Raw genomic sequence first — 24,552 nt, forward strand, 5'->3', positions numbered from 1 at the left:
AGACCAGCAGAAGGTGTAGACATTGAGATAGAGACATAAGTACAAAGAGTTTAATTATAATTAAAAAAAATCAGGCAGGTTTTATACAAAGGGCAGGCAGACTGCCCTCCCAGATTATTGCTTAGATAATAATCTACCCCAGAGAGATGTAGAGTGCCAGAGAGAGACAGACAGACAGACAGCAGGGAGGGAAGCAGCAACATCTCAGAAGTTAATGCCAAACATCCCATCGACCAAAACATCAAAGGGAATGCTGGGTTCCTACCTTTTCACTCGTCAGTGCCGCTGTTGAGTTCAATGGCTGAGGACTCTGCTGAGCCTCAGTGAGTGATAACAGCTCTTCGTTCCCAGGGCCAGTAGGCCCCAATGGGCTGGTCGCAGGGTCCAACTGGCACCCGTCAGTCGGTGCTGTGGCCTGTTCTGGATGAAGCTCTCCCTGGGAAGAATCGGCAGAAGTTGGAGGGCTTTGGGCTGTAGCTGCCTCAGTGCTGATGCCACCTTGAGCCAGGGAGGTTGGATCTTGCCCCTTGCTGGACGAGAGCCGGGCGAGTAGTTCGCATGGCAGTGAGACAGCCCTCACTGATGGACGTCCTGCTTCAGGACTGTGAAGGCTGAAGGAGTTTGGTGACAAAGGTGATTGGACAAAAGCCCGGCTCCTGTCCTCTGCAGTGTCTGGACCTCTCTGGATAGCCCTTCTGACTGGAGAGAAGAACAGGTCTGGTGTTGTTGGGGTCTTTGGGGCTGGGCTCACAATTGTCTCTTTGGTCCAGGATTTCGGGGACCTCCCAAGGTCTGATCTGCGTTTTTCACTGATCTTCAATGGCGCTGGCTTCTTATCGGATCCTCTTCTCTTCAGGGAGGGAACACGGGCCACCTTGCGTTCTCTCTCCTTCACACTCGCCTCCGCTCGGAATCCTTCTCCCTAAAACCAGTCAAAGAACAGTCTGAAATTACACAACTCCATCTGTTACCAAACTGCCTGACAGTACAGGTGATAAGACGAAGACTCGTCTCCCTGTATGTTCGGCACACAGTTAACAACAGCACTCTCGCCCATCGCCAGGCTGAGATACGGGTTTCAACTGAAGCTATGCTGCATGCCTGACCTTTACTGTATTCTCCAACTGGCCAATCTTCTCATTCTGAACTGCCAGCATCTTCTCAAAGTCCTCCTGCTTCTTGATCAAGTCTTCCACTTCATCGACAGAATCCTGAGAGAGGAGGAGATGAGAAAGTCAGTGCTGAAGGGAGATGACTCAAGGGACAGCTGGTGGCCCCCACTGCACTATACTCTCTGACACACACACACACACACACACACACAGAGTTGATCTTAACCCTACTGCGAATCCTCTTGCAAGCCTGCTTGCCTTGAAGAAGTTTACCTCCTCTCTCTACAAGAATCTCAGTGAGTCTCTACTCTATGCTACTTTCTCCCCACCCCCACCCCTCTCTCATTTATCTCTCCACTCTGGAGGCTCCCTACCTCTATTCCTGATGATGGGCTTTTGCCTGAAACGTCGATTTTCCTGCTCCTCGGATGCCGCCTGAACTGCTGTGCTTTTCCAGCACCACTCTAATCCAGAAGTTGGTGGCAGGTAAGTTGTAAACTTCCACTTACAGTCACCTTCCCAGTTACAAGATACAGCCATTGAATTCTGTGTAGGATTTATTTAGGATGTAACTGTCCCAAGTACTGGCATTCCCCACAATTGGAACATTTATTCATTAGTCTGTCAAGCGTCACTTGAAGGACCTCTCTTGTGCCAGTCTACAGCCCTCTCATCAGTGGACAGGCCCTGCAATGTTCAGTCTTTCCTGAGAGTTGTAAGCTCTCAGCTCCAACATGATGCTTGTGGGTCCATTGTTCAGGCCTGGCCTGGCCTGGCTCAGCTCAGTTTCATTGGTTTTTGTGTGAACAGCTGAATCAGAGCAATTTGCAGTCTTGGCCAAAGGAACGCACACAGATTGAGGGAACTTCCTCTTAATTCCAGTTCCCTCCAGTCGCCTACTTACTGCCTCCTGCCACAATCCAGGGAAACAGCAAGAGCCAGCAATAACCAATAAGATAAGTCTTACCCCATAGTTGTTGCTTGTTACAAGTCCCTCCTTGGAGTTCAGCCAAGCAGCCAGCAGCTCGAGTTCCCTGAGCTGTGCCTCTTTCCACAGCTCCTTCTGGTACAGCTCCTCCAGCCTCTCCCACTTCTTCACCAGCTCATCCATATTCTCAGACAGTTCGTTCAACTTCTCATCAACCTGTTCCGAGGGAACATGCATAACATTTGAGCAAAGTGTGTCTGCCCACGTGTGTGTGTGTTGTGTGTGTCTATGTGTTTGAGAGTGTCTGTGTGACAGTGAAGAGAGAGTGTGAGTGTGAAGAATATGTGTGTGAGAGAGTGTATGAGACAGTGTGAGTGTGTGAGACAGAGTGTGAGACAGAGTGTGAGACAGAGTGTGAGAGTATGTGATTGTGTGAGAGAATGTGATTGTGTGAGAGAATGTGATTGTGTGAGAGTATGTGATTGTGTGAGAGAATGTGAGAGAGAGATTGTGTGTGTGAGAGTGTGTGTTGTGGAAATGGAGTACAGGGTCCTTATGAGTGGCAGAGGGATGGGGGTGGTGTTTAGTTTGGTCTCTATGGTTTTAGGAATAGCGGATTACAGGGATCACAGTAATCTCAGTTGTGGGGGGTCACGGTGAAATCTGAGGGGATTATTGGTTTACAGTTTGGGCTTCTCAGTGCAGGGAGCTGGAGGGGAGCTTCCTTCTGGCCTTTACCTCTTCTGACATGACGCATGTGTTCTTTCTCAGCTCGTTTCCTACACTTCTCAGCTCTTCATATTTGGGTCTTTGCTTGTCTATCTCACATTTATACTCATCGTGATGTTTGCAGAGCTGCTCCATTCCCAGCATTCCCCTGGCCTGCTCCTCTGAGTCCAGTAGTGTGTCCATCTCATTAACCCAGGCCCTGTGGAAACAGGAAAATCACAGACTCGCTACATCACAGAAGCAGGCCATTCGGCCCATTGAATCCACACCGACCCTCCGAAGAGCATCTCACCCAAACCCACCTACCCCCTACCCTATATTTCTCATGGCCAATCCACCTGACCTGCTCATCTTTGATCTGGAGGAAACCGGAGCTCCCGGAGGAAACCCACACAGACATGGGGAAAATGTGCAAACTCCACACAGACAGTTGGCTGAGGCTGGGATCAAATCCGGGTGCCTGGCCCTGTGAGGTAGCAGTGCTAACCACTGAGCCAGTGCAGCTTCAGGCAGAAGAATGCTGTGATAAAAAAGGATTGTGCATGGTTGGAGTGGGGTGGGGTGGTGTTGACAGAAGGCAGTAAATGGGCTAAATTGGCACATTATTGAACATGTACAGCTTATTAAAAAAAAATCAAGGAGTATCCATTATATTGCAATAAAACAAAAAATTGTGGATCTGAAACAAAAAACAGAAATTGCTGGCAAAACTCAGCAGGTCTGTGGGAAGAAAGCAGAGTTCATGTTTCGAGACCAATGTCCCTTCGTCAGAACTGCAGGCATGAAGAGTCACCAGACTCGATATGTCAATTATATTACAATTCAGTTCCAGACGTGATAACGTGGTGACTCGATTGTCGTCTTTCTTCCACACTGGCCTCTAATGGTGGGAGGCTGACACAACATCAAACAGTGTTCCTGGCATGGAGTTCACATCCATTCTAAATGAATCCAGGGGATTCTTAATGTTAAAGGAGAAAACAGATGAAAACAAAGCCATGATTCAAAAATGCCAGGAGGGAGATAAGAAATGTATTGCAAATGTTTTAGAAATACTGCAGAGATTCAGTAACCCTGTATCTACCTGAGGTGCCCATCTTTACTGGGATTTAGTTCCATGAAGTACGATACCCTCAGGTCAGCCCTTTATGTTTGTGAACATCGACGATGGGATGTGGACCTGCAATCTGCCGCTCAGGATGGGTCATAAATGCTGACCCAACCAGCAATGCCCGCATCCAGTCACAGAATACTTTTTAAAAAATGACACTTAAATGTTGAAAGAATAAACCAAACTGTGATTAGATTGAAATCTCTTTGAACGCTTTATTTTGTGAGTTGTATAAAAATTACTGTGGTGGCAATGGTGTTGAAGCTCACTTGGATTTGCTGTGATTACGCCTGCTAAATCCTAGCAAAGCTGGGCTGATCATTGGCAAATGAAGTTTAATTCAGGCAGATAGCGTGGAGTTATTGGATTGCATTGCATAGGCACATGGATAATAATGGAATAGTGTAGGTTAGATGGGCTTCAGATCGGTGTCACAGGTCAGTGCAACATCGAGGGCTGAAGGGCCTGTACTGTGCTGTAATGTTTGATGTTCTGTGTATGGAGAGAGGTGGGAGAAACTCCAGTTTTCTTTCAATCACCTGACCGACCAGGAATTTCTCCCATTCTTACCATCTGCTACTGGGGTATGTTGGAATGAGTTGCAACTCGTTTGACTGCACTGGAGAACACATACTCTTTGGCCAGCAAGTCCTGAGGGGTATTCGGCTTCTGGGTCAGAGGCAGGGACACTACTCACTGCAGACTGGGATAAATGTTGGCTCCACTGAGCATCAAAGATAAATTAAATTTGCTATTGAGTCTGTCTTTGTAACTGACTGTCCAAAGACAGCGTGCCGACAAGATGGACTAATGATGGACGTTGGGGTGCATGGCAGGAGGAGATTAACTGATGAAGTGCCCAGGAAATTGTCCAGGCGGAGTTGGCGACACTCCCAGCTCTCATTAACTTTCAGTTTGGTACAGTCAGTGAAGTGCCCCCACTACCGTCCAAGGCCCCAGCTCTTACTTACAGGAAAACCCGACAGTCGCTCACATATGCCTGAACTTGCTCAGCCTGCAGCAGCCTCTCCTTGCACTCTCCGGCTTTCCGGTACAGGTTATCCCAGCACTCGGCCACCTCCTCCAGCCTTTCCTGCAGGTTGCCCTTGATGTGTGGATACGCTATACCCAGCATCCGGGCTTCTCCGCCAATACGGTCAACTTTTCGGTTTATGGCTCCCAGCTCCCTCTGCAAGTAACACAATTATCGTCTGTATCAGTCCGAATTCATAACCAGCCCAGTGACACAGCCTGTATCAGTCCGAATTCATAACCAGCCCAGTGACACAGTCTGTATCGGTCTGAATTCATAACCAGCCCAGTGACACAGCCTGTATCAGTCCGAATTCATAACCAGCCCAGTGACACAGTCTGTATCGGTCTGAATTCATAACCAGCCCAGTGACACAGTCTGTATCGGTCTGAATTCATAACCAGCCCAGTGACACAGTCTGTATCGGTCTGAATTCATAACCAACCCAGTGACACAGTCTGTATCGGTCTGAATTCATAACCAGCCCAGTGACACAGTCTGTATCGGTCTGAATTCATAACCAGCCCAGTGACACAGTCTGTATCGGTCTGAATTCATAACCAGCCCAGTGACACAGCCTGTCTCTGCTGGAAATCATATTACTTAACACAGAATATTATAAGAAGCAGTAATTTTCCAGTGTGAGGCACATTTACTTCTTATTGAAAGGTAACAGCTGCTTCACACATATTGCCATTCTGAGTGGAATCGCCAATGCAGGGATACTGAAACTGAATTTTGTTGGGGATTTCCATCCAGCCTTGGAGACTGCGTCCCTCTGGGAAGGTGCCACCCCGATGAAGGCACACTCACCACCATACCACCGCCCCCACCCTCTGTGCTGTGCCAGTCCCTTCCCACATTCCTGAGGGGGAGTAGGCCCCTCCTAGCAGAATAACTGTGTTGCCTCCACACAAGATAATGCACCAACCCCCCCTCCTCCTCCAACCATAGCAGAGTGCCCCTACAGCCAAGTGTCCCACTGATGAAGGTCCTAACCCCATTGGTGGAATAAGCCTCCAGGGGGTGAGCCCTATTGGTGGAATGAACCCAAGGGGAGTAGCCCCATTGGTGGAATGTCTCAAGGAGAGTGACCCCATTGGTGGAATGACCCCCAAGGGGCGTGATCTTCCTCTCCCCCAGAGATTTTGCTGCCCCAGCCCCAATGCCCTTCATGGAGTAAGTACACATGCAATATCGGGAGGCGATGTGGTTTACCTCAAGACCTTCATGTTGCCGTAGCAGCGTCTGCACCTGGTTTAAATCATGGCCGTAGTGGTCATTGCCCAGTCCGCCATCTTTCTCCTGAATCCAGGCCTTCAGCTCAGACACTTCGTAGTCGAATCGGTGCACCTGCTGTGCTGCCCTCAGATTCTATCATGGGGGTACAGGCTCAGTTAGACTGACAGCAGCTTCCATTCTGCAGACACATTTCCCCACATGCTGCCTGCCAGCATGAATATCCCCACCACAAACAGAACAACCCCAACCTCGATACTCACAGGTGAGGTGTCGGAAGACTCGAATATGGCAAACGTGGTGCCACTGTTTAAGAAGGGCGGTAAAGACAAGCCAGGGAACTATAGACCAATGAGCCTGAACACGGTGGTGGGCAAGTTGTTGGAAGGAATCCTGAGGGACAGGATGTACATGTATTTGGAAAGGCAAGGACTGATTAGGGATAGTCAACATGGCTTTGTGCATGGGGAATCATGTCTCACAAACTTGATTGAGTTTTTTGAGGAAGTAACAAAGAAGATTGATGAGGGCAGAACAGTAGATGTGATCTATATGGACTTCAGCGAGGTGTTTGACAAGGTTCCCCATGGGAGACTGATTAGCAAGGTTAGATCTCATGGAATACAGGGAGAACTAGTCATTTGGATACAGAATTGGCTCAAAGGTAGAAGACAGAGGGTGGTGGTGGAGGGTTGTTTTTCAGACTGGAGGCCTGTGACCAGTGGAGAGCCACAAGGATTGGTGCTGGGCCCTCTACTTTTTGTCATTTAAATAAATGATTTGGATGTGAGCATAAGAGGTACAAGTTTGCAGATGACACCAAAATTGGAGGTGTAGTGGACAGCGAAGAGGGTTACCTCAGATTACAACAGGATCTGGACCAGATGGGGCAATGGGCTGAGAGGTGGCAGATGAAGTTTAATTCAGATAAATGTGAGGTGCTGCATTTTGAGAAAGCAAACCTTAGCAGGACTTATACACTTAATGGTAAGGTCCTAGGGAATGTTGCTGAACAAAGAGACCTTGGAGTGCAGGTTCATAGCTCCTAAAAAGTGGAGTCACAGGTAGATAAGATAGTGAAGAAGGCATTTGGTATGCTTTCCTTTATTGGTCAGAGTATTGAGTACAGGAGTTGGGAGGTCATGTTGGCAGGTCATGTACAGGACATTGGTTAGGCCACTGTTGGAATATTGTGTGCAATTCTGGTCTCCTTCCTATTGGAAAGATGTTGTGAAACTTGAAAGGGTTCAGAAAAGATTTACAAGGATGTTGCCAGGGTTGGAGGTTCTGAGCTACAGGGAGAGGCTGAACAGGCTGGGGCTGTTTTCCCTGGAACGTCGGAGGCTGAGGAGTGTCCTTATAGAAATTTACAAAATTATGAGGGGAATGGATAGGATAAATAGACAAAGTCTTTTCCCTGGGGTCAGGGAGTCCAGAACTAGAGGGCATAGGTTTAGGGTGAGAGAGGAGAAAGATATAAAAGAGACCTAAGGGGCAACTTTTTCACGTGTATGGAATGAGCTGCCAGAGGATGTGGTGGAGGCTGGTACAATTGCAACATTTAAGAGGCATTTGGATGGGTATAGGAATAGTAAGGGTTTGGAGGGATATGGGCCGGGTGCTGGCAGGTGGGACTAGATTGGATTGGGATATCTGGTCGGCATGGACGCGTTGGACCGAAGGGTCTGTTTCCTTAATGTACATCTCTATGACTCTATAACCCCACACAGCTCTCACCCTCACAATCACCCTCCCCACCCGTATCCCTCCCCCCCAATCTCCTCCCTGACTTGTGCTGGACCACTCAGGCTGTCAACAGTTCAAGGCCAGATGCAGGCCAACACTCCAGTGCAGCAATGAGGGAGTCCCGCACTGTCTGAGGGGCTGCTCCTTTTGAAACCCTGTTAGAGTTTCTGTCAGTCCGTTCCCCACCTCCAGAACAGTTGGCACTTATTGGATGTACAGCATGGTTTGTGGTTTTCCTAATCCTCTGGTCACTGAATTCTCCTCTCAGTCCCCCACTGCACAATTACGATCCCTGTGCTTGGTACAAATCGCCCACAAAGCAACAGCGCATGCTTTGGAAAGGAACAAACTGGCAGTGCTAATATAAATATAAATTGATTCTTTTCCTGCCAACTACTTCCAGCATTTTCTAAGATAACTTCTGTCCTTTCCCTGACTCTTGACCCCCATTTGATAGGAGCAGCAGTGACTATGTTTGAGTCTGCAGTCTTTCGATGGGACGTATGTATGTTTGTCCTCTTGAGTGGATTATTAAGATCCTATGATAATGTTTTAATAAGAGCAGCAGTCCTGGCCAATAACTCTCTCTCAAGTACTGTCACTAAGTTTATCTTGTTTTGGGATCTGACTATGTGCAAGTTGGGTGATGGCACTGTATTCTCCCTCTAATGGTTGCAATGCACTTTAGGATGTTCTAAGGTTCTGACAGGGACGGTGTCTGTAACTTGCACACTGCAGGAACTGCAGTCTCACAATTTACCACCAAGAGGAGCTGCAGACCACAACTTCAATAGCCTTCTGCTGGATGGTGAATAGAGTCTGCCCCTGCACATAAGGACCACTCACAAGGGTCATCTGACTGATACGCCTCCCACCCAACAAATGGACCAGCAGAGATTACTTTACCCTAACCTGCTCGGTGAATAAATAGCCTGCTGCCCTGGTGTTGGGGGTGGGTTGGTGTAACTAAAATGCTCCAGGTTAGTTACCTGGGAAGTGCGGTTCCCACTGTGTAGAAATTACTTACATGGTCCCTGTCAGAACCTTAGAACTTCCCAGAGTGTAATGCAACACTAAAGGGAGTTTGCAATGTTGTCACCCAATTTATGCACAGTCAGATCCCATAAACAAGATAAACTGTTTCAGCGGCAGTGCTTGAGAGATAATCATTGGCCAGGACTGCTGTTCTCCTGAAAACAGTATCACACGATCTTTAATGACCAGGGACCATTTTGACCCAGCTGCCTGGAGGCCCACAGGCCCCTCCGAGACACTGGCCAGAGGGTCTCCTTTGGGCACAATTTTAACAGTGGACTAGGCTGGGATAAATGACAGTGAGTTTAATTGGACAAACCGATGGGATGTAGATCACTGGCTCCCCCTTGGCCAGACTGAGCACACCCCCTCCTTGTCAAACACCTCCACCCCTCACCAAGTGCCTGCTGGCCCTCACCTCGGCCCGGTTTCTGATAGCTTGTTGAAGTTTGTGCCACTGCTGGGTGATGGCACTGGCCTGATCCATGATTTCCGACAGGAAGCTGTGAGATTGCCTCTTCAGTGTCTTCACCATATTGTGAAAGGTGGACATCTTGTTCTGGCCCAGGGTGCTCAGCTCCTGCTCCAAGTTCTCAAACTTCTTCTGCAGTACCTGTGGGTGTGGGGAGCACAGATAGCTCAGCGATAACAGACAGGGCAGAGGATCAGTCAGCCTGGCCACACACTCTTCACACAGACACCAGCCCGACCTCAAACTCACACCCCTGCTTTCGCACCTTCTGCACTGGCTGTGGCTGTTTCTGTGTCAGGTATATCAGCATCAGGATCACTCACATGCCATTCACTACATCCCAATGCAAAACACCTAATTTTCAACTGCTGTTCTCACATGCAGTGTTCATGACATGTGGGGCATGGAGAGATTAATTCCCCCCAATATGTTACCGTGACGTCAGCAAATTCCGGAAAAGTTATAGTCCCAGACTCTCTCCCCCTGCTCTCAGTCCCAGTCTCTCTCTTTCTCCCTGTGCTCACAGTCCCAGTCTCTCTCTCTCCCTGTGCTCACAGTCCCAGTCTCTCTCTCTCCCTGTGCTCACAGTCCCAGTCTCTCTCTCTTCCCCTGCTTATAGTCCAAGTCTCTCTCTCTCTCACCCTGCTCAGTCCCAGTCTCTCTCTCTCCCCCTGCTCTCAGTCCCAGTCTCTCTCTTTCTCCCTGTGCTCACAGTCCCAGTCTCTCTCTCTCCCTGTGCTCACAGTCCCAGTCTCTCTCTCTCCCTGTGCTCACAGTCCCAGTCTCTCTCTCTTCCCCTGCTCATAGTCCAAGTCTCTCTCTCTCTCACCCTGCTCAGTCCCAGTCTCTCTCTCTCCCCCTTCTCTCAGTCCCAGTCTCTCTCTCTCTTTCTCTCTTCTCCTGCTCTCAGTCCTTGTCTCTCTCCCCCACTGCTCTGAGTCCCAGTCTCTCTCCAAAGATGTGCAGGTCAGGTGAATTGGCCATGCTACATTGCCCATAGTAAGGGGTAAATGTAGGGGTATGGGTGGGTTGCGCTTCGGCGGGGCGGTGTGGACTTGTTGGGCCGAAGGGCCTGTTTCCACACTGTAAGTAATCTAATCTAATCTAATCTCCTCCTGCTCACAGTCCCAGTCTCTCTCTCTCTCTCTCTCTCTCCCCCCGGCTCTCAGTCCCAGTCTCTCTCTCTCTCTCTCCCCCCTGCTCTTGGTCCCAGTCTCTCTCTCTCTCTCTCCCCCCCTACGCTCAGTCCTAGTCTCTCAATCTTTCTCTCCCCGCTGCTCTCAGTCCCAGTCTCTCTCTCCCGCTGCTCTGAGTCCCAGTCTCTCTCCTCTGGCTCTCAGTCCAGTCTCTCTCTCTCTCTCTCTTTCCCCCCCGGCACTCAGTCCCAGTCCCTCTCTCCCTGTGCTCACAGTCCCAGTCTCTATCAGTCGCAGTCTCTCTCTCTTCCCCTGCTCACAGTCCCACTCTCTCTCTCTCCCTGTGCTCATAGTCCCAGTCTCTATCAGTCCCAGTCTCTCTCTCTTCCCCTGCTCATAGTCCAAGTCTCTCTCTCTCTCACCCTGCTCAGTCCGTCTCTCTCTCTCTCCCTGCTCTCAGTCCCAGTCTCTCTCTCTCCCCCTCTGCTCTCTCTCTCTTTCTCTCTCCTCCTGCTCTCAGTCCTTGTCTCTCTCCCCCACTGCTCTGAGTCCCAGTCTCTCTCCAAAGATGTGCAGGTCAGGTGAATTGGCCATGCTAAATTGCCCGTAGTGTTAGGTAAGGGGTAAATGTAGGGGTATGGGTGGGTTGCGCTTCGGCGGGGCGGTGTGGACTTGTTGGGCCGAAGGGCCTGTTTCCACACTGTAAGTAATCTAATCTAATCTCCTCCTGCTCACAGTCCCAGTCTCTCTCTCTCTCTCTCTCTCTCTCCCTCTCTCCCCTGCTCTCAGTCCATGTCTCTCTCTCTCCCCCCGGCTCTCAGTCCCAGTCTCTCTCTTTCTCTGTCTCTCTCTCTCTCTCTCTCTCTCCCCCTCTGCTCTCTCTCTCTCTCTCTCTTTTTCTCTCTCCCCCTGCTCTGAGTCCCAGTCTGTCTCTCTCTCTCTCCCCCCGGCTCTCAGTCCCAGTCTCTCTCTCTCTCTCTCCCCCGGCTCTCAGTCCCAGTCTCTCTCTGTCTCTCTCTCTCTCTCTCTCCCCCTGCTCTCAGTCCCAGTCTCTCTCTCTCTCTCCCCTGCTCTCAGTTCCAGTCTCTCCTCCCCTTCTCTCGGAGACAATCTCACCTCCTTCTGCCTCTTTTTCAGAGTTGTCCACTCGAATATCAAATTGCATTGCCTGGCTCTTGTTTTGTACATTCCGCGCTGCCTTGATCATTCCTTACCCAAACCCCCATGCCATCAACATGCTCCATGCTTCAAGGGGTCCTCTTCATCTTCTAACCTTTCTTGAGAAATCCGTTCTGCCAATTTTTCCCCTTGCAACCACAACCATTCACTCCCCTTGAATTGGTAAAAAGATTGCGTCTCATGCTACAGGTCCCTCTGAGGGGGTTAGCCTTTCTGCAGCACTGCCCTGGGGAGTGAGCATTGGGAGATTCATTCTAACACAGGAGCAGTACACTGACAATTTGATGAAGGTTGCTGTGAGACAGTACGGTGCTGGTGAATTCAGTAAAAATAGCTGAAAATATTGAGCACCGCGGCCTCTGTTGGCCTGTCCCCAGGGCTGCTGTCGAGCAGAGTTACAGAGTGCTCCACATTTTACCTCCACATCCTCCAGATCTTGCCCGTAATCCTGGGAATCGGCGAGACGTTGTCGACTGGCCAGCCATGTAGTCATTTCCTGGACCTCCTGCTCAAACTGGTACAGCTGATATCGGTCTTCCAGTTTTTTCTGTATGCTCTCGGCTAACTTCAGGAGCAAATCATACTCTGATTCCACTTCCTGATGCTTCTTCAACATGGACTCTCTGTAAGGGAAATGGAAACACCAGAAACTTGAAAAATATCCGTATAACACCGACATTCACCGTACAGTAACCAGCCCGGTGTAAATATCACCGACATTTACCGTACAGGAACCAGCCCAGTGTAAATATCACCGACATTTACCATACAGGAACCAGCCCGGTATAAATATCACTGAAATTTACTGTACAGGAACCAGCCCAGTGTAAACATCACCAACATTTACCGTACAGGAACCAGCCCGGTGTAAATATCACCCACATTTACCGTACAGGAACCAGCCCGGTGTAAATATCACCGACATTTACTGTACAGGAACCAGCCCGGTGTAAATATCACCCACATTTACCGTACAGGAACCAGCCCGGTGTACATATCACCAACATTTACTGTACAGGAACCAGCCCAGTGTAAATATCACCGTCATTTACCGTACAGGAACCAGCCTAGTGTAAATATCACCGACATTTACTGTACAGGAACCAGCCCAGTGTAAATATCACTGACATTTACCGTACAGGAACCAGCCCGGTGTAAATATCACCCACATTTACTGTACAGGAACCAGCCCGGTATAAATATCACCGACATTTACCGTACAGGAACCAGCCCGGTGTAAATATCACTGACATTTACCTTACAGGAACCAGCCCGGTGTAAATATCACCGACATTTACTGTACAGGAACCAGCTCGGTGTAAATATCACCCACATTTACTGTACAGGAACCAGCCCGGTATAAATATCACCCACATTTACCGTACAGGAACCAGCCCAGTGTAAATATCACCGACATTTACTGTACAGGAACCAGCCCAGTGTAAATATCACCGACATTTACTGTACAGGAACCAGCCCAGTGTAAATATCACCCACATTTACTGTACAGGAACCAGCCCAGTGTAAATATCACCGACATTTACTGTACAGGAACCAGCCCAGTGTAAATATCACCCACATTTACCATACAGGAACCAGCCCGGTATAAATATCACCGACATTTGCTGTACAGGAACCAGCCCAGTGTAAATATCACCCACATTTACCGTACGGGAACCAGCCCGGTATAAATATCACCGACATTTACTGTACAGGAACCAGCCCAGTGTAAATATCACCCACATTTACCGTACAGGAACCAGCCCGGTATAAATATCACCCACATTTACTGTACAGGAACCAGCCCGGTATAAATATCACCCACATTTACTGTACAGGAACCAGCCCAGTGTAAATATCACCGACATTTACTGTACAGGAACCAGCCCGGTGTAAATATCACCGACATTTACAGTACAGGAACCAGCCCAGTGTAAATATCACCCACATTTACCATACAGGAACCAGCCCGGTGTAAATATCACCCACATTTACCGTACAGGAACCAGCCCGGTGTAAATATCACCCACATTTACTGTACAGGAACCAGCCCGGTGTAAATATCACCCACATTTACTGTACAGGAACCAGCCCGGTGTAAATATCACCGACATTTACTGTACAGGAACCAGCCCAGTGTAAATATCACCCACATTTACCATACAGGAACCAGCCCGGTGTAAATATCACCCACATTTACCATACAGGAACCAGCCCGGTGTAAATATCACCCACATTTACTGTACAGGAACCAGCCCGGTGTAAATATCACCCACATTTACTGTACAGGAACCAGCCCGGTGTTAGTATCACCCACATTTACCACACAGTAACCATCCTGCTGTAAATGTTACTGACATTTCCCTACAGTGTCTTGTCTCACCGTGCACTGCTACTCCCTCATCCCCTTCACCATCTGCTTATTTAGTTTCCCCTTAATTGCATGTTTTATTGTTCACTTCAACCAGTCCTTATAAGTTCCACATTCCCACTACTCCTTTGGTGAGGAGGTTTCTTCTGAATCTTACATTCAGTCTCACAGTGATTATCCTATACTGGTGGCCTCTAATTTCTTTCCTCTACCCAGAGGATGCATTCTCTCTGCATCCATTCCATCAAAACCTTTCAGGATTGTAAAGATGTCTGTTAGGTAGCCTCTCACTATGGTTTTTGAAGAGACCCAGTCTGATATTCATATTAATTGTAAATATTTGACAGTTCAGTACTAATCCTTGCAGTATTCAAATAATTACAGTCAAATAATTACAGTGAAATGTTGCAATTTCCACTGTACAGGGGAAACAGGCTGCTAAATTGTTTCTCACTATCACACTTGTCTCTCACTCAGGACATGAGGTGTGGATTCTAAACACCCTCAATACCTTCTCTTCCATCTCTCAATTGGGTGAGGCACAGATAGTACATCCTCCACCTGTTGCCCACTTTGGTGAGAAGAAGAAACATAAACAGCACATTAATTAAATTCCCCACACCTCAGGAAGGACATACTGGCACTGGAACGTGTCCAGCGGAGATTCACATGGATGATCCCTGGAATGGTAGGTCTAACATATGAGGAACGGCTGAGGATCTTGGGATTGTATTCATTGGAGTTTAGAAATTAAGGGGAGACTTAATAGAGACATACAAGATAATACATGGCTTGGAAAGGGTGGACGTTAGGAAATTGTTTCCATTAGTTGAGGAGACTAGGACCCGTGGACACAGCCTTAGAATTAGAGGGGGTAAATTCAGAACAGAAATGCGGAGACATTTCTTCAGCCAGAGAGTGGTGGGCCTGTGGAATTCATTGCCGCAGAGTGCAGTGGAGGCCGGGACGCTAAATGTCTTCAAGGCAGAGATTGATAGATTCTTGTTGTCTCGGGGAATTCAGGGCTACGGGGAGAATGCGGGTAAGTGGAGTTGAAGTGCCCAGCAGCCATGATTGAATGGCGGAATGGACTCGATGGGCCGAATGGCCTTACTTCCACTCCTATGTCTTATGGTCTTATGGTCTTAGGAATGACAGCAGACTCTGAGATGCACAGGGATTTGCCTGGGGCCTGTTACAGGAATCGCCCAGTTAGCCTCCAGATGCAGAAAGTGACTCGGAACGTGAAATAGAATGCAAGGGAATGGAACATAAAAGTAGGAGTGTTTTGCTAAAGTTGCAGAGTATTGCTGAGGCCACATTTGGAGCACTCTGTGCAAATTTGGTCTCCTTATTAGATTAGATTCCCTACAGTGTGGAAACAGGCCCTTCGGCCCAACCAGTCCACACTGACCCCCTAAAGATCAACCTACCCAGACCCATTTCCCTCTGACTAATGCACCTAACACTATGGGCAATTTAGCTTGGCCAAATCACCTAACCTGCACATCTTCGGACTGTGGAATGAAACCAGAGCACCTGGAGGAAACCCACGCAGACACAGGCAGAATGTGCAAACTCCACTCGCCCGAGGCTGGAATCGAACTTGGGACCCTGGTACTGTGAGGCAGCAGTGCTAGCCACTGTGCCGCCCAATATTTAAAGATAAAAATGTGAATGCTTTAGAAGCTGTCCAGAGAAGCTTTACTCAACTAACAGTCTAAGAATAAGGGGTAAGTCATTCAGGACTGAGATGAGGAACAACCTCTTCACTCAGAAAGTTGTGAACCTGCGGCACTCTTTACTGCAGGATGCTGTTGGGACCAGTTCATATTTAAGAGGGAGCTGGGCGAGGCCTTTGCATCTAAAGGCATCAAGGGGTATGGGGAGAAACCGGAAATGGAATACTAACATCGGGTGGTCAGCCATGACCTTATTGAGTGGTGATGCAGGCTCGAAGGCCTTAATGGCCTACTCCTGCTCCTATTTCTATGTTGCGATGTAACTGACTCTTGGTTTGAAGGAATCATGATATGAGGAAAGATCAGACAGAATGGGTCAGCACCCACTGGATCTTTTTGAAACATAAAGGATCCTAAGTGGAGTTGACAGGGGTGAGAGCAAAAGAATATTTCTCTTTGTAGGACAGACTAGAATTAGGGTTCATTGTTTAAAAATAATGGGGGTCTCCCATTGAAGACAGAGATGAGGAAGGACATTTTCTCTCTCACATGGTTAGGAGACTTTGGAACTCTCTTCCCCAGAGAATGGAGGAATTGTGATTATTTATTATTTTTCAGCAAGTGTAGAGAAATTCTTGTCTAATATGGAAGGTAATGGTCATCTGGAGGTGGCAATGTGGATTTTTGGCCAAGAGTAGGACAGCAGACTTGAGAGGCCAAATGATGTGATGCAATTTCCATGGTCATTCCTCCATTGGTTTCCTGCCTGGTTCTGATCTGGGGGTGTGTACCTGATCTGGGGGTGGGTACCTGATCTGGGGGTGTGTACCTGATCTGGGGGTGTGTACCTGATCTGGGGGTGGGTACCTGATCTGGGGGTGTGTACCTGATCTGGGGGTGTGTACCTGATCTGGGGGTGGGTACCTGATCTGGGCGTGGGTACCTGATCTGGGGGTGGGTACCTGATCTGGGGGTGGGTACCTGATCTGGGGGTGGGTACCTGATCTGGGGGTGTGTACCTGATCTGGGGGTGGGTACCTGATCTGGGGGTGTGTACCTGATCTGGGGGTGGGTACCTGATCTGGGGGTGGGTACCTGATCTGGGGGTGGGTACCTGATCTGGGGGTGTGTACCTGATCTGGGGGTGGGTACCTGATCTGGGGGTGTGTACCTGATCTGGGGGTGGGTACCTGATCTGGGGGTGGGTACCTGATCTGGGGGTGTGTACCTGATCTGGGGGTGGGTACCTGATCTGGGGGTGGGTACCTGATCTGGGGGTGGGTACCTGATCTGGGGGTGTGTACCTGATCTGGGGGTGGGTACCTGATCTGGGGGTGTGTACCTGATCTGGGGGTGGGTACCTGATCTGGGGGTGTGTACCTGATCTGGGGGTGGGTACCTGATCTGGGGGTGGGTACCTGATCTGGGGGTGGGTACCTGATCTGGGGGTGGGTACCTGATCTGGGGGTGTGTACCTGTCAGGGTGGCTGATGCTGGAAAGGTTATTCCTAGTTTCCCTCAGTTTGAGCATCCTGGGGCTGTAGCTGACCAGATCCAGTTCGATATTTTCCATCTTCCGAAGCAGAGCCTGCGTGGATTCCTCGTCCTTCCCGTAGTCGGAATTCTCCAACTGTAGTTTCCTGTCCTTCAACCAGAGCTCAGTTTCCAGCAGCTGTCAGTGAGCAGAGACAGCAGTGAGCGAGAGCACTGTACTTGCTGATTCAGACCATCTCTCACACCCACACACGCCCTGACCCACCCACCCGCACACGCCCTGACCCACCCACCCGCACACGCCCTGACCCACCCACCCGCACACGCCCTGACCCACCCACCCACACACGCCCTGACCCACCCACCCACACACGCCCTGACCCACCTACCCACACACGCCCTGACCCACCCACACACACACGCCCTGACCCACCCAACCGCACACGCCCTGACCCACCCAACCGCACACGCCCTGACCCACCCACCCGCACACGCCCTGACCCACCCAACCGCACACGCCCTGACCCACCCACCCGCACACGCCCTGACCCACCCACCCACACACGCCCTGACCCACCCACCCACACACGCCCTGACCCACCCACCCACACACGCCCTGACCCACCCACACACACACGCCCTGACCCACCCACACACACACGCCCTGACCCACCCACACACACACGCCCTGACCCACCCACCCACACACGCCCTGACCCACCCACACACACACGCCCTGACCCACCCACCCACACACGCCCTGACCCACCCACACACACACGCCCTGACCCACCCACACACACACGCCCTGACCCACCCACCCGCACACGCCCTGACCCACCCAACCGCACACGCCCTGACCCACCCACCCACACACGCCCTGACCCACCCACCCACACACGCCCTGACCCACCCAACCGCACACGCCCTGACCCACCCACCCACACACGCCCTGACCCACCCAACCGCACACGCCCTGACCCACCCACCCGCACACGCCCTGACCCACCCAACCGCACACGCCCTGACCCACCCACCCACACACGCCCTGACCCACCCACCCACACACGCCCTGACCCACCCACACACACACGCCCTGACCCACCCACCCACACACGCCCTGACCCACCCACACACACACGCCCTGACCCACCCACACACACACGCCCTGACCCACCCACACACACACGCCCTGACCCACCCAACCGCACACGCCCTGACCCACCCACCCGCACACGCCCTGACACACCCAGCCGCACACGCCCTGACACACCCAGCCGCACACGCCCTGACACACCCAGCCGCACACGCCCTGACACACCCAGCCGCACACGCCCTGACACACCCATCCACACATGCCCTGACACACCTACCCACACACGCCCTGACACACCCACCCACACTCGACCTGACACACCCACCCACAGATGCCCACCTGGACACATACAGACACACAGATACATCCACACCTTGACACCCCCCACTCCGGACACACACACAGCCCGATAGACCCACAACCAGACACACCTACACAGTCACATAGACATTACATAGACACATACAGAAAAACACAGACCAGTGACATGGAAAGAAATTAACACAGACAAACACACATACACTACACAGATTGACATACAGACAGACACAAACACAGACAGATATGCATACAGACTACATAGAAAGACCCATACCAATACAGACAAGCAGACATCAGGACACTCAAGTACAGACAGACATATAGTCATACACACACAGACATATAGATATGCACATAAGTAGACGCACAAAGACAGATGGACACTTATTCACAGACACAGACACACACTTAAGGCACACTCATTGCAAGTTGGCTGCTGCCTCACATGTTTTCCGACATCTGGTGACATAGACTCAATTGCCAATACCCCTTCCTCTTCTGACCTCTGTAGAAAATGGAAGCTCTTACTTGGCCCGGACTGGCTCGATCAGTGCCTGGGTCACTGTGCCTGAGAATAAAGGGAAGTGCCAACAAGCAGAGGGGCCAAGCCAATGGAGGGGCAGGACTGCTGCAGCCTTGCACCAGGTCAGTGTGCTGAGGGAGAGTGAAGGGTGGGTGGATAGATAGGTCGGCTGTCTGTCCTACACTCATACTCAGACAGCTAACCCTGGTCACTGACTGATTTTTCACAGACAGCCACACGGTGGCGAGGGTTTTGATGATGGCAGGGCAAAGCAGATGGGATTGTCAGGGATATAACCAAGTACGTACCTCTGAGAGGAACAGCTGGATGATGTGCTGCTCTCTCAGTGCTGAGCCCCTCTTCTCTGCCTCTTCCTTCAGCAGCTCCACTGCATCCTGCAGCTCCCACAGTTGCTTGGAAATTTCGCGAGCAGCAAAGTGCCCAGCCTTTACCAGACTCTGTCCACACTCCATCACCGGCTCAATCAGTGAATCATGGTTACGGATCTCGTTCTCCAAAGCCTGCACATGGAGGTCAATCCAATACGACTCAGAACTTCATCATCTGACTCAGACCCCTGACCTGAGACTGGCCCATCCCCCATCTCATCCCGAGACTGGCCCTTCTCCTCATCGTCCCGAGACCGACCCACCCCCTCCTCGTCCTGAGACTAGCCCTTCTCCCCATCGTCCCGGGACCAACCAATCCCCTCCCTCGTCCCGAGACTGACCCCTCTCCCATCGTCCCGAGACCGACCCTTCCACTCGTGACCTGAGATTGATAGCCCCCTGCCCCAATCTCAGGACTGACCCTCACCCTCTTGGTATCCCCCGTCCTGGGGTTGAGCCTGCCCTCCGACCCCTCACCTGATGTTTGTTGTGCAGGCTCTGGACTGCGGTCAGTGAGTGCCCGACATCCTTGGCTGTGGCCAGCAGCAGTTTCTCTTGGACCCAGGCCTGGGCAACATCGAGGTCCCGATACAGCTGGTAGAGGCGGGCACTGTCCTCCAGGACCTGGCGCCTCTCCTTGATGGGATCTCGCAGTGCCTGGTACCTGAGCAACACACGTTCAGTGTCAGCACAGAAACCATAGGCTCTCCCAACAACAATTCAAACCCTACAGTGTGGAAACAGGCCATTTGGCCCAACAAACCCACCACGACCCTCCAAAGAGTAACCCACCCATTCCCGTACTCTATATTTATCCCTGTCTAATCAATCTGGCCTACATATCCCTGGACACTACGGGCAATTTAGCATGGTCAATACACTTGACCTGCATGTCTTTGGACTGTAGGAGGAAACTGGAGCACCCGGAGGAAACCCACGCAGACATGGGGAGAATGTGCAAACTCTACACAGACAGTTGCCTGAGGCTGGAATCTAACCCGGGTCCCTGGCGCTGTGAAGAAAAGGAAGGTGATTGGGAAGCACAAATCCTGAAGAAAGGGTGAACAGCTTTTCCCCAAGGTGGGGGAGTCCAAAACTAGAGGCATAGGTTCAAGGTGAGAGGGGCAATTGAAGGGGCAACCTTTTCACCCAGAGGGTGGTGCATGTATGGAATGAGCTGCCAGAGGAAGTGGTGGAGGCTGGTACAATTACAGCATTAACAAGGTGCCTGGAAGGGGAGATGAATAGGAAGGGTTTGGAGGGATATGGACCGGGTGCTGGCAAATGGGACTATATTGATTCAGGATATCTGGTCAGCATGGACAAGTTAGACTGACTGTTTCCATGCTCTATGACTACAACCTGGAACCTGCAGTGATGATGGGAATACAGAGATACAATGGGCAGAAAGTAAATGACAATTTGCATTTATATAGTGCCATTGACAAATTAAAACATCTCAAGGTACTCTGAAGAGGCAGCGCCAAACCAAATACGACACCAGACCACAGTCGGAGATACTGAGATGGGTTAAAGAGTTTGTTTTTAAGGAGCATCTTAGAGATGGACTGGTTTGTGGAGGACAGGGGAATTTCTACAGCCTTGGGAGCTGAACGAAGGGCTGCTAATGGTGGGGTGAAGGAAGCAGGGATGACAAGAGGACAGTGTGGAGGGGCAATGCTGCGATCTCTCTCTCTCACACTTTCTCTCTCTCTGTGGGGCTCAAGGAGGATACAGAGACCCAAAGGGACGCAGTCAAAATGAAATAGTTTGAGCACATTATTTGCGCAAAACTTAAAAAAAAGAGTGAAAGGATACTTGGCGATGACAAAGGAATCTGACCGTGGAGGACAAAGGGACATTATCTACATTAATTAGATTGCTAACTTTTCACACACAATGCTGGAAGTAAGTCTCAGGAATGATAACTCAATGCTGTGGCAAACAGGAGGAAACGACTGTTCTGGAAAATATACAGAATTCAGGGCAAATTAATCACTTGGCTCCACGTGAAATGTGTGAAAGAACGAAAGCCTGGGTTATACTCTGGGAGGGAAGGACAACCCAGGCACTCAAGGCAGTGGAGCTACACTGGGACAGGGTATTCCAGGTTGGCAAGGCTCAGATTGAGTGTGAGCGGTTTACCTTTGGAGTATATCGCTGACCCTGACTCGAATTCCCTCAGCCAGGAAGTGGTTGTCCCTGACAAACTCCTCAGACTGATCCAGCAGAGACTGCATCCTCTCCACATAACTGTTGATGTCCTCTTCAAGGTCTTGCTGCTCGTTCAGGAGGTTTTTCACAGACACCAGGTCACTGGGCTGCCCGGCCTGCTCCAACTGCTTCTCCACCTCACTGAGCCAGTTCTCTACATCATCAATACTGCGCTGGAAGTTCAGAGCCTGTCTCGGTCACACACAACAAGGTGGTTAATACCCACACCATGGGAACTACCTCTCCCTGCAGCACTCACACCCGCACACACTCCACACTCAGACCCTCAACCTCACCTTCACCCCCCACACTCACACCTTTACCCTCACCCTCACCCCCCCCCACACTCACACCCCCATCCCCTTATGCCCTCACTACCTCCCCCCCCACACTCACACCCCCATCCCCTTATGCCCTCACTACCTCCCCCCGCCCCACACTCTCACCCTCACCACGTTCCCCCCCGTCCACACTCACACCCTCACTACCTCCCCCCACCCCACATTCACATCCTCACCCTCACCCCCACACTCTCACCCTCACCCCCCCACACACACACCTTCACCCTCATCCCCCCACACTCACACCCCCATCCCCTCACGCCCTCACCACCTCCCCCCGCCCCACATTCACATCCTCACCCTCACCCCCCCCACACACACCTTCACCCTTACCCCCTCACACTCACACCCCCATTCCCTCCCCCCTGCCCCACACTCTCACCCTCACCACCTCCCCCCACCCCACATTCACATCCTCACCCCACCCCCCCACACTCTCACCCTCATCCCCCCCACACTCACACCCTCACCCTCACGCCCCACACTCACATCCTCACCCTCACCCCCCCACACTCACACCCTCAATCCCCACACCATCACACTCACCACCCTCATCCTCATCCCACACCCTCACCCCCTACACCCTCACCCTCGCCCCCACACCCTCACTCTCACTCCCCACACTCACACCCTTACCTTCACCACCCCACACTCTCACCCCCCACACTCACACCCTCACCTTCACCCCCCACACACTCACACCCTTACCCTCACCCCCCCACACCCTCTCCCCCCACACTCACACCCTCACCCCCCAGACCCTCTCCCCCCACACTCACACCCTCACCCCCCCACACCCTCTCCCCCCACACTCACACCCTCACCCCCCACACCCTCTCCCCCCACACTCACACCCTCACCCCCCCACACCCTCTCCCCCCACACTCACACCCTCACCCCCCCACACCCTCTCCCCCCACACTCACACCCTCACCCCCCCACACCCTCCCCCCACACTCACACCCGCACCCCCCACACCCTCTCCCCCCACACTCACACCCTCACCCCCCACACCCTCTCCCCCCACACTCACACCCGCACCCCCCACACCCTCTCCCCCCACACTCACACCCGCACCCCTCACACCCTCAGCCCCCACACTCACACCCTCTCACGCCCACACTCACACCCTCACCCTCACTCTCTCACCCCCCACACTCTCACCCTCACCCTCCACACTCACACCCTCACCCTCCACACTCACACCCTCACCCCCCACACTCACACCCTCACCTCCCACACTCACACCCTCACCTCCCACACTCACACCCTCACTCTCTCACCCCCCACACTCACACCCTCACCCCCCACACCCTCACCCTCACTCTCTCACCCCCCACACTCACACCCTCACCCTCCACACTCACACCCTCACCCTCCACACTCACACCCTCACCTCCCACACTCACACCCTCACTCTCTCACCCCCCACACTCACCCCCTCACCCCCCACACCCTCACCCTCACACCCTCACCCTCCACACTCACACCCTCACCCTCCACACTCACACCCTCACCCCCCACACTCACACCCTCACCCCCCACACTCACACCCTCACCTCCCACACTCACACCCTCACCTCCCACACTCACACCCTCACCCTCCACACTCACACCCTCACCCTCACACTCACACCCTCACTCTCTCACCCTCCACACTCACACCCTCACCCTCCACACTCACACCCTCACCCTCCACACTCACACCCTCACCCCCCACACCCACACCTTCACCCCCCACACCCTCACCTTCACCCCCCACACCCTCACCCTCACCCTCTCACCCCCACACTCACACCCTCACCTCCCACACCTTCACCCCCCCCACTCACACCCTCACTCTCTCACACCCACACTCACACCCTCACCCTCACACTCACACCCTCACCCTCTCACCCCCACACATTCACACCCTCACCCCCTCACCCTGACCCCCATCCTCATCTCACCTTCCCTCACCTCACCCTCACCTCCCAACCCACCCTCCCTCATGCATACCCTCCTTCATCTTCTCCTTTCCCCACCTCACCCTCACCCTACCTTACCTCATCCTCATCTCACCTTCCCTCACCTCACCTCCCTCAGCCTCACCTCACCTTGCCCTGAAACCAGTGACTGTGCTGTTTATGAGGCAGGTGGTCTGAAATCTGATTTTCAGAAACATCATGCACGATACATAACATTTATACCTTTTCAAAAAGCTGGCCTTTCACTAGCTGGGATCCCATTTGTACAAAGCACATGCCAGTCGGTGGGCTTTCTGAAGTACATACTGAGCAGGGAGGTACGTGGAGGGTAATGAGACAGGGCTTCCACTGCAGTGACTACTCCCGACAAATACACCAGCATGGGACTGAGCTCTGACCTGATGCCCCCTTGGTCCAGTATTCTGCCAATACTC

At 51.6% G+C, this 24,552-nt stretch overlaps 1 protein-coding gene across 2 annotated transcripts in view; it reads right to left on the minus strand.

Moving 5' to 3' along the window:
* sptbn5 (spectrin, beta, non-erythrocytic 5) overlaps window positions 1-24,552 on the minus strand; it is a 275,567-nt gene that overhangs the window by 19,897 nt on the left and 231,118 nt on the right. For both annotated transcript variants that reach the window (XM_072569378.1, XM_072569377.1), the window contains 12 exons: window positions 21,742-21,998; window positions 20,074-20,260; window positions 19,516-19,728; window positions 17,249-17,445; window positions 12,139-12,343; window positions 9,352-9,546; window positions 6,132-6,287; window positions 4,852-5,069; window positions 2,779-2,968; window positions 2,080-2,256; window positions 1,107-1,211; window positions 266-922 (listed from right to left, as the gene is read on the minus strand). In XM_072569378.1, coding sequence (XP_072425479.1) covers window positions 266-922; window positions 1,107-1,211; window positions 2,080-2,256; window positions 2,779-2,968; window positions 4,852-5,069; window positions 6,132-6,287; window positions 9,352-9,546; window positions 12,139-12,343; window positions 17,249-17,445; window positions 19,516-19,728; window positions 20,074-20,260; window positions 21,742-21,998 — 2,757 coding nt within the window. The remainder of the gene's footprint in view (window positions 1-265; window positions 923-1,106; window positions 1,212-2,079; window positions 2,257-2,778; window positions 2,969-4,851; window positions 5,070-6,131; window positions 6,288-9,351; window positions 9,547-12,138; window positions 12,344-17,248; window positions 17,446-19,515; window positions 19,729-20,073; window positions 20,261-21,741; window positions 21,999-24,552) is intronic.

The sequence above is a fragment of the Chiloscyllium punctatum genome, chromosome 4 (genome assembly GCF_047496795.1).
Source record: "Chiloscyllium punctatum isolate Juve2018m chromosome 4, sChiPun1.3, whole genome shotgun sequence".
Lineage (NCBI taxonomy): Eukaryota > Metazoa > Chordata > Chondrichthyes > Orectolobiformes > Hemiscylliidae > Chiloscyllium > Chiloscyllium punctatum.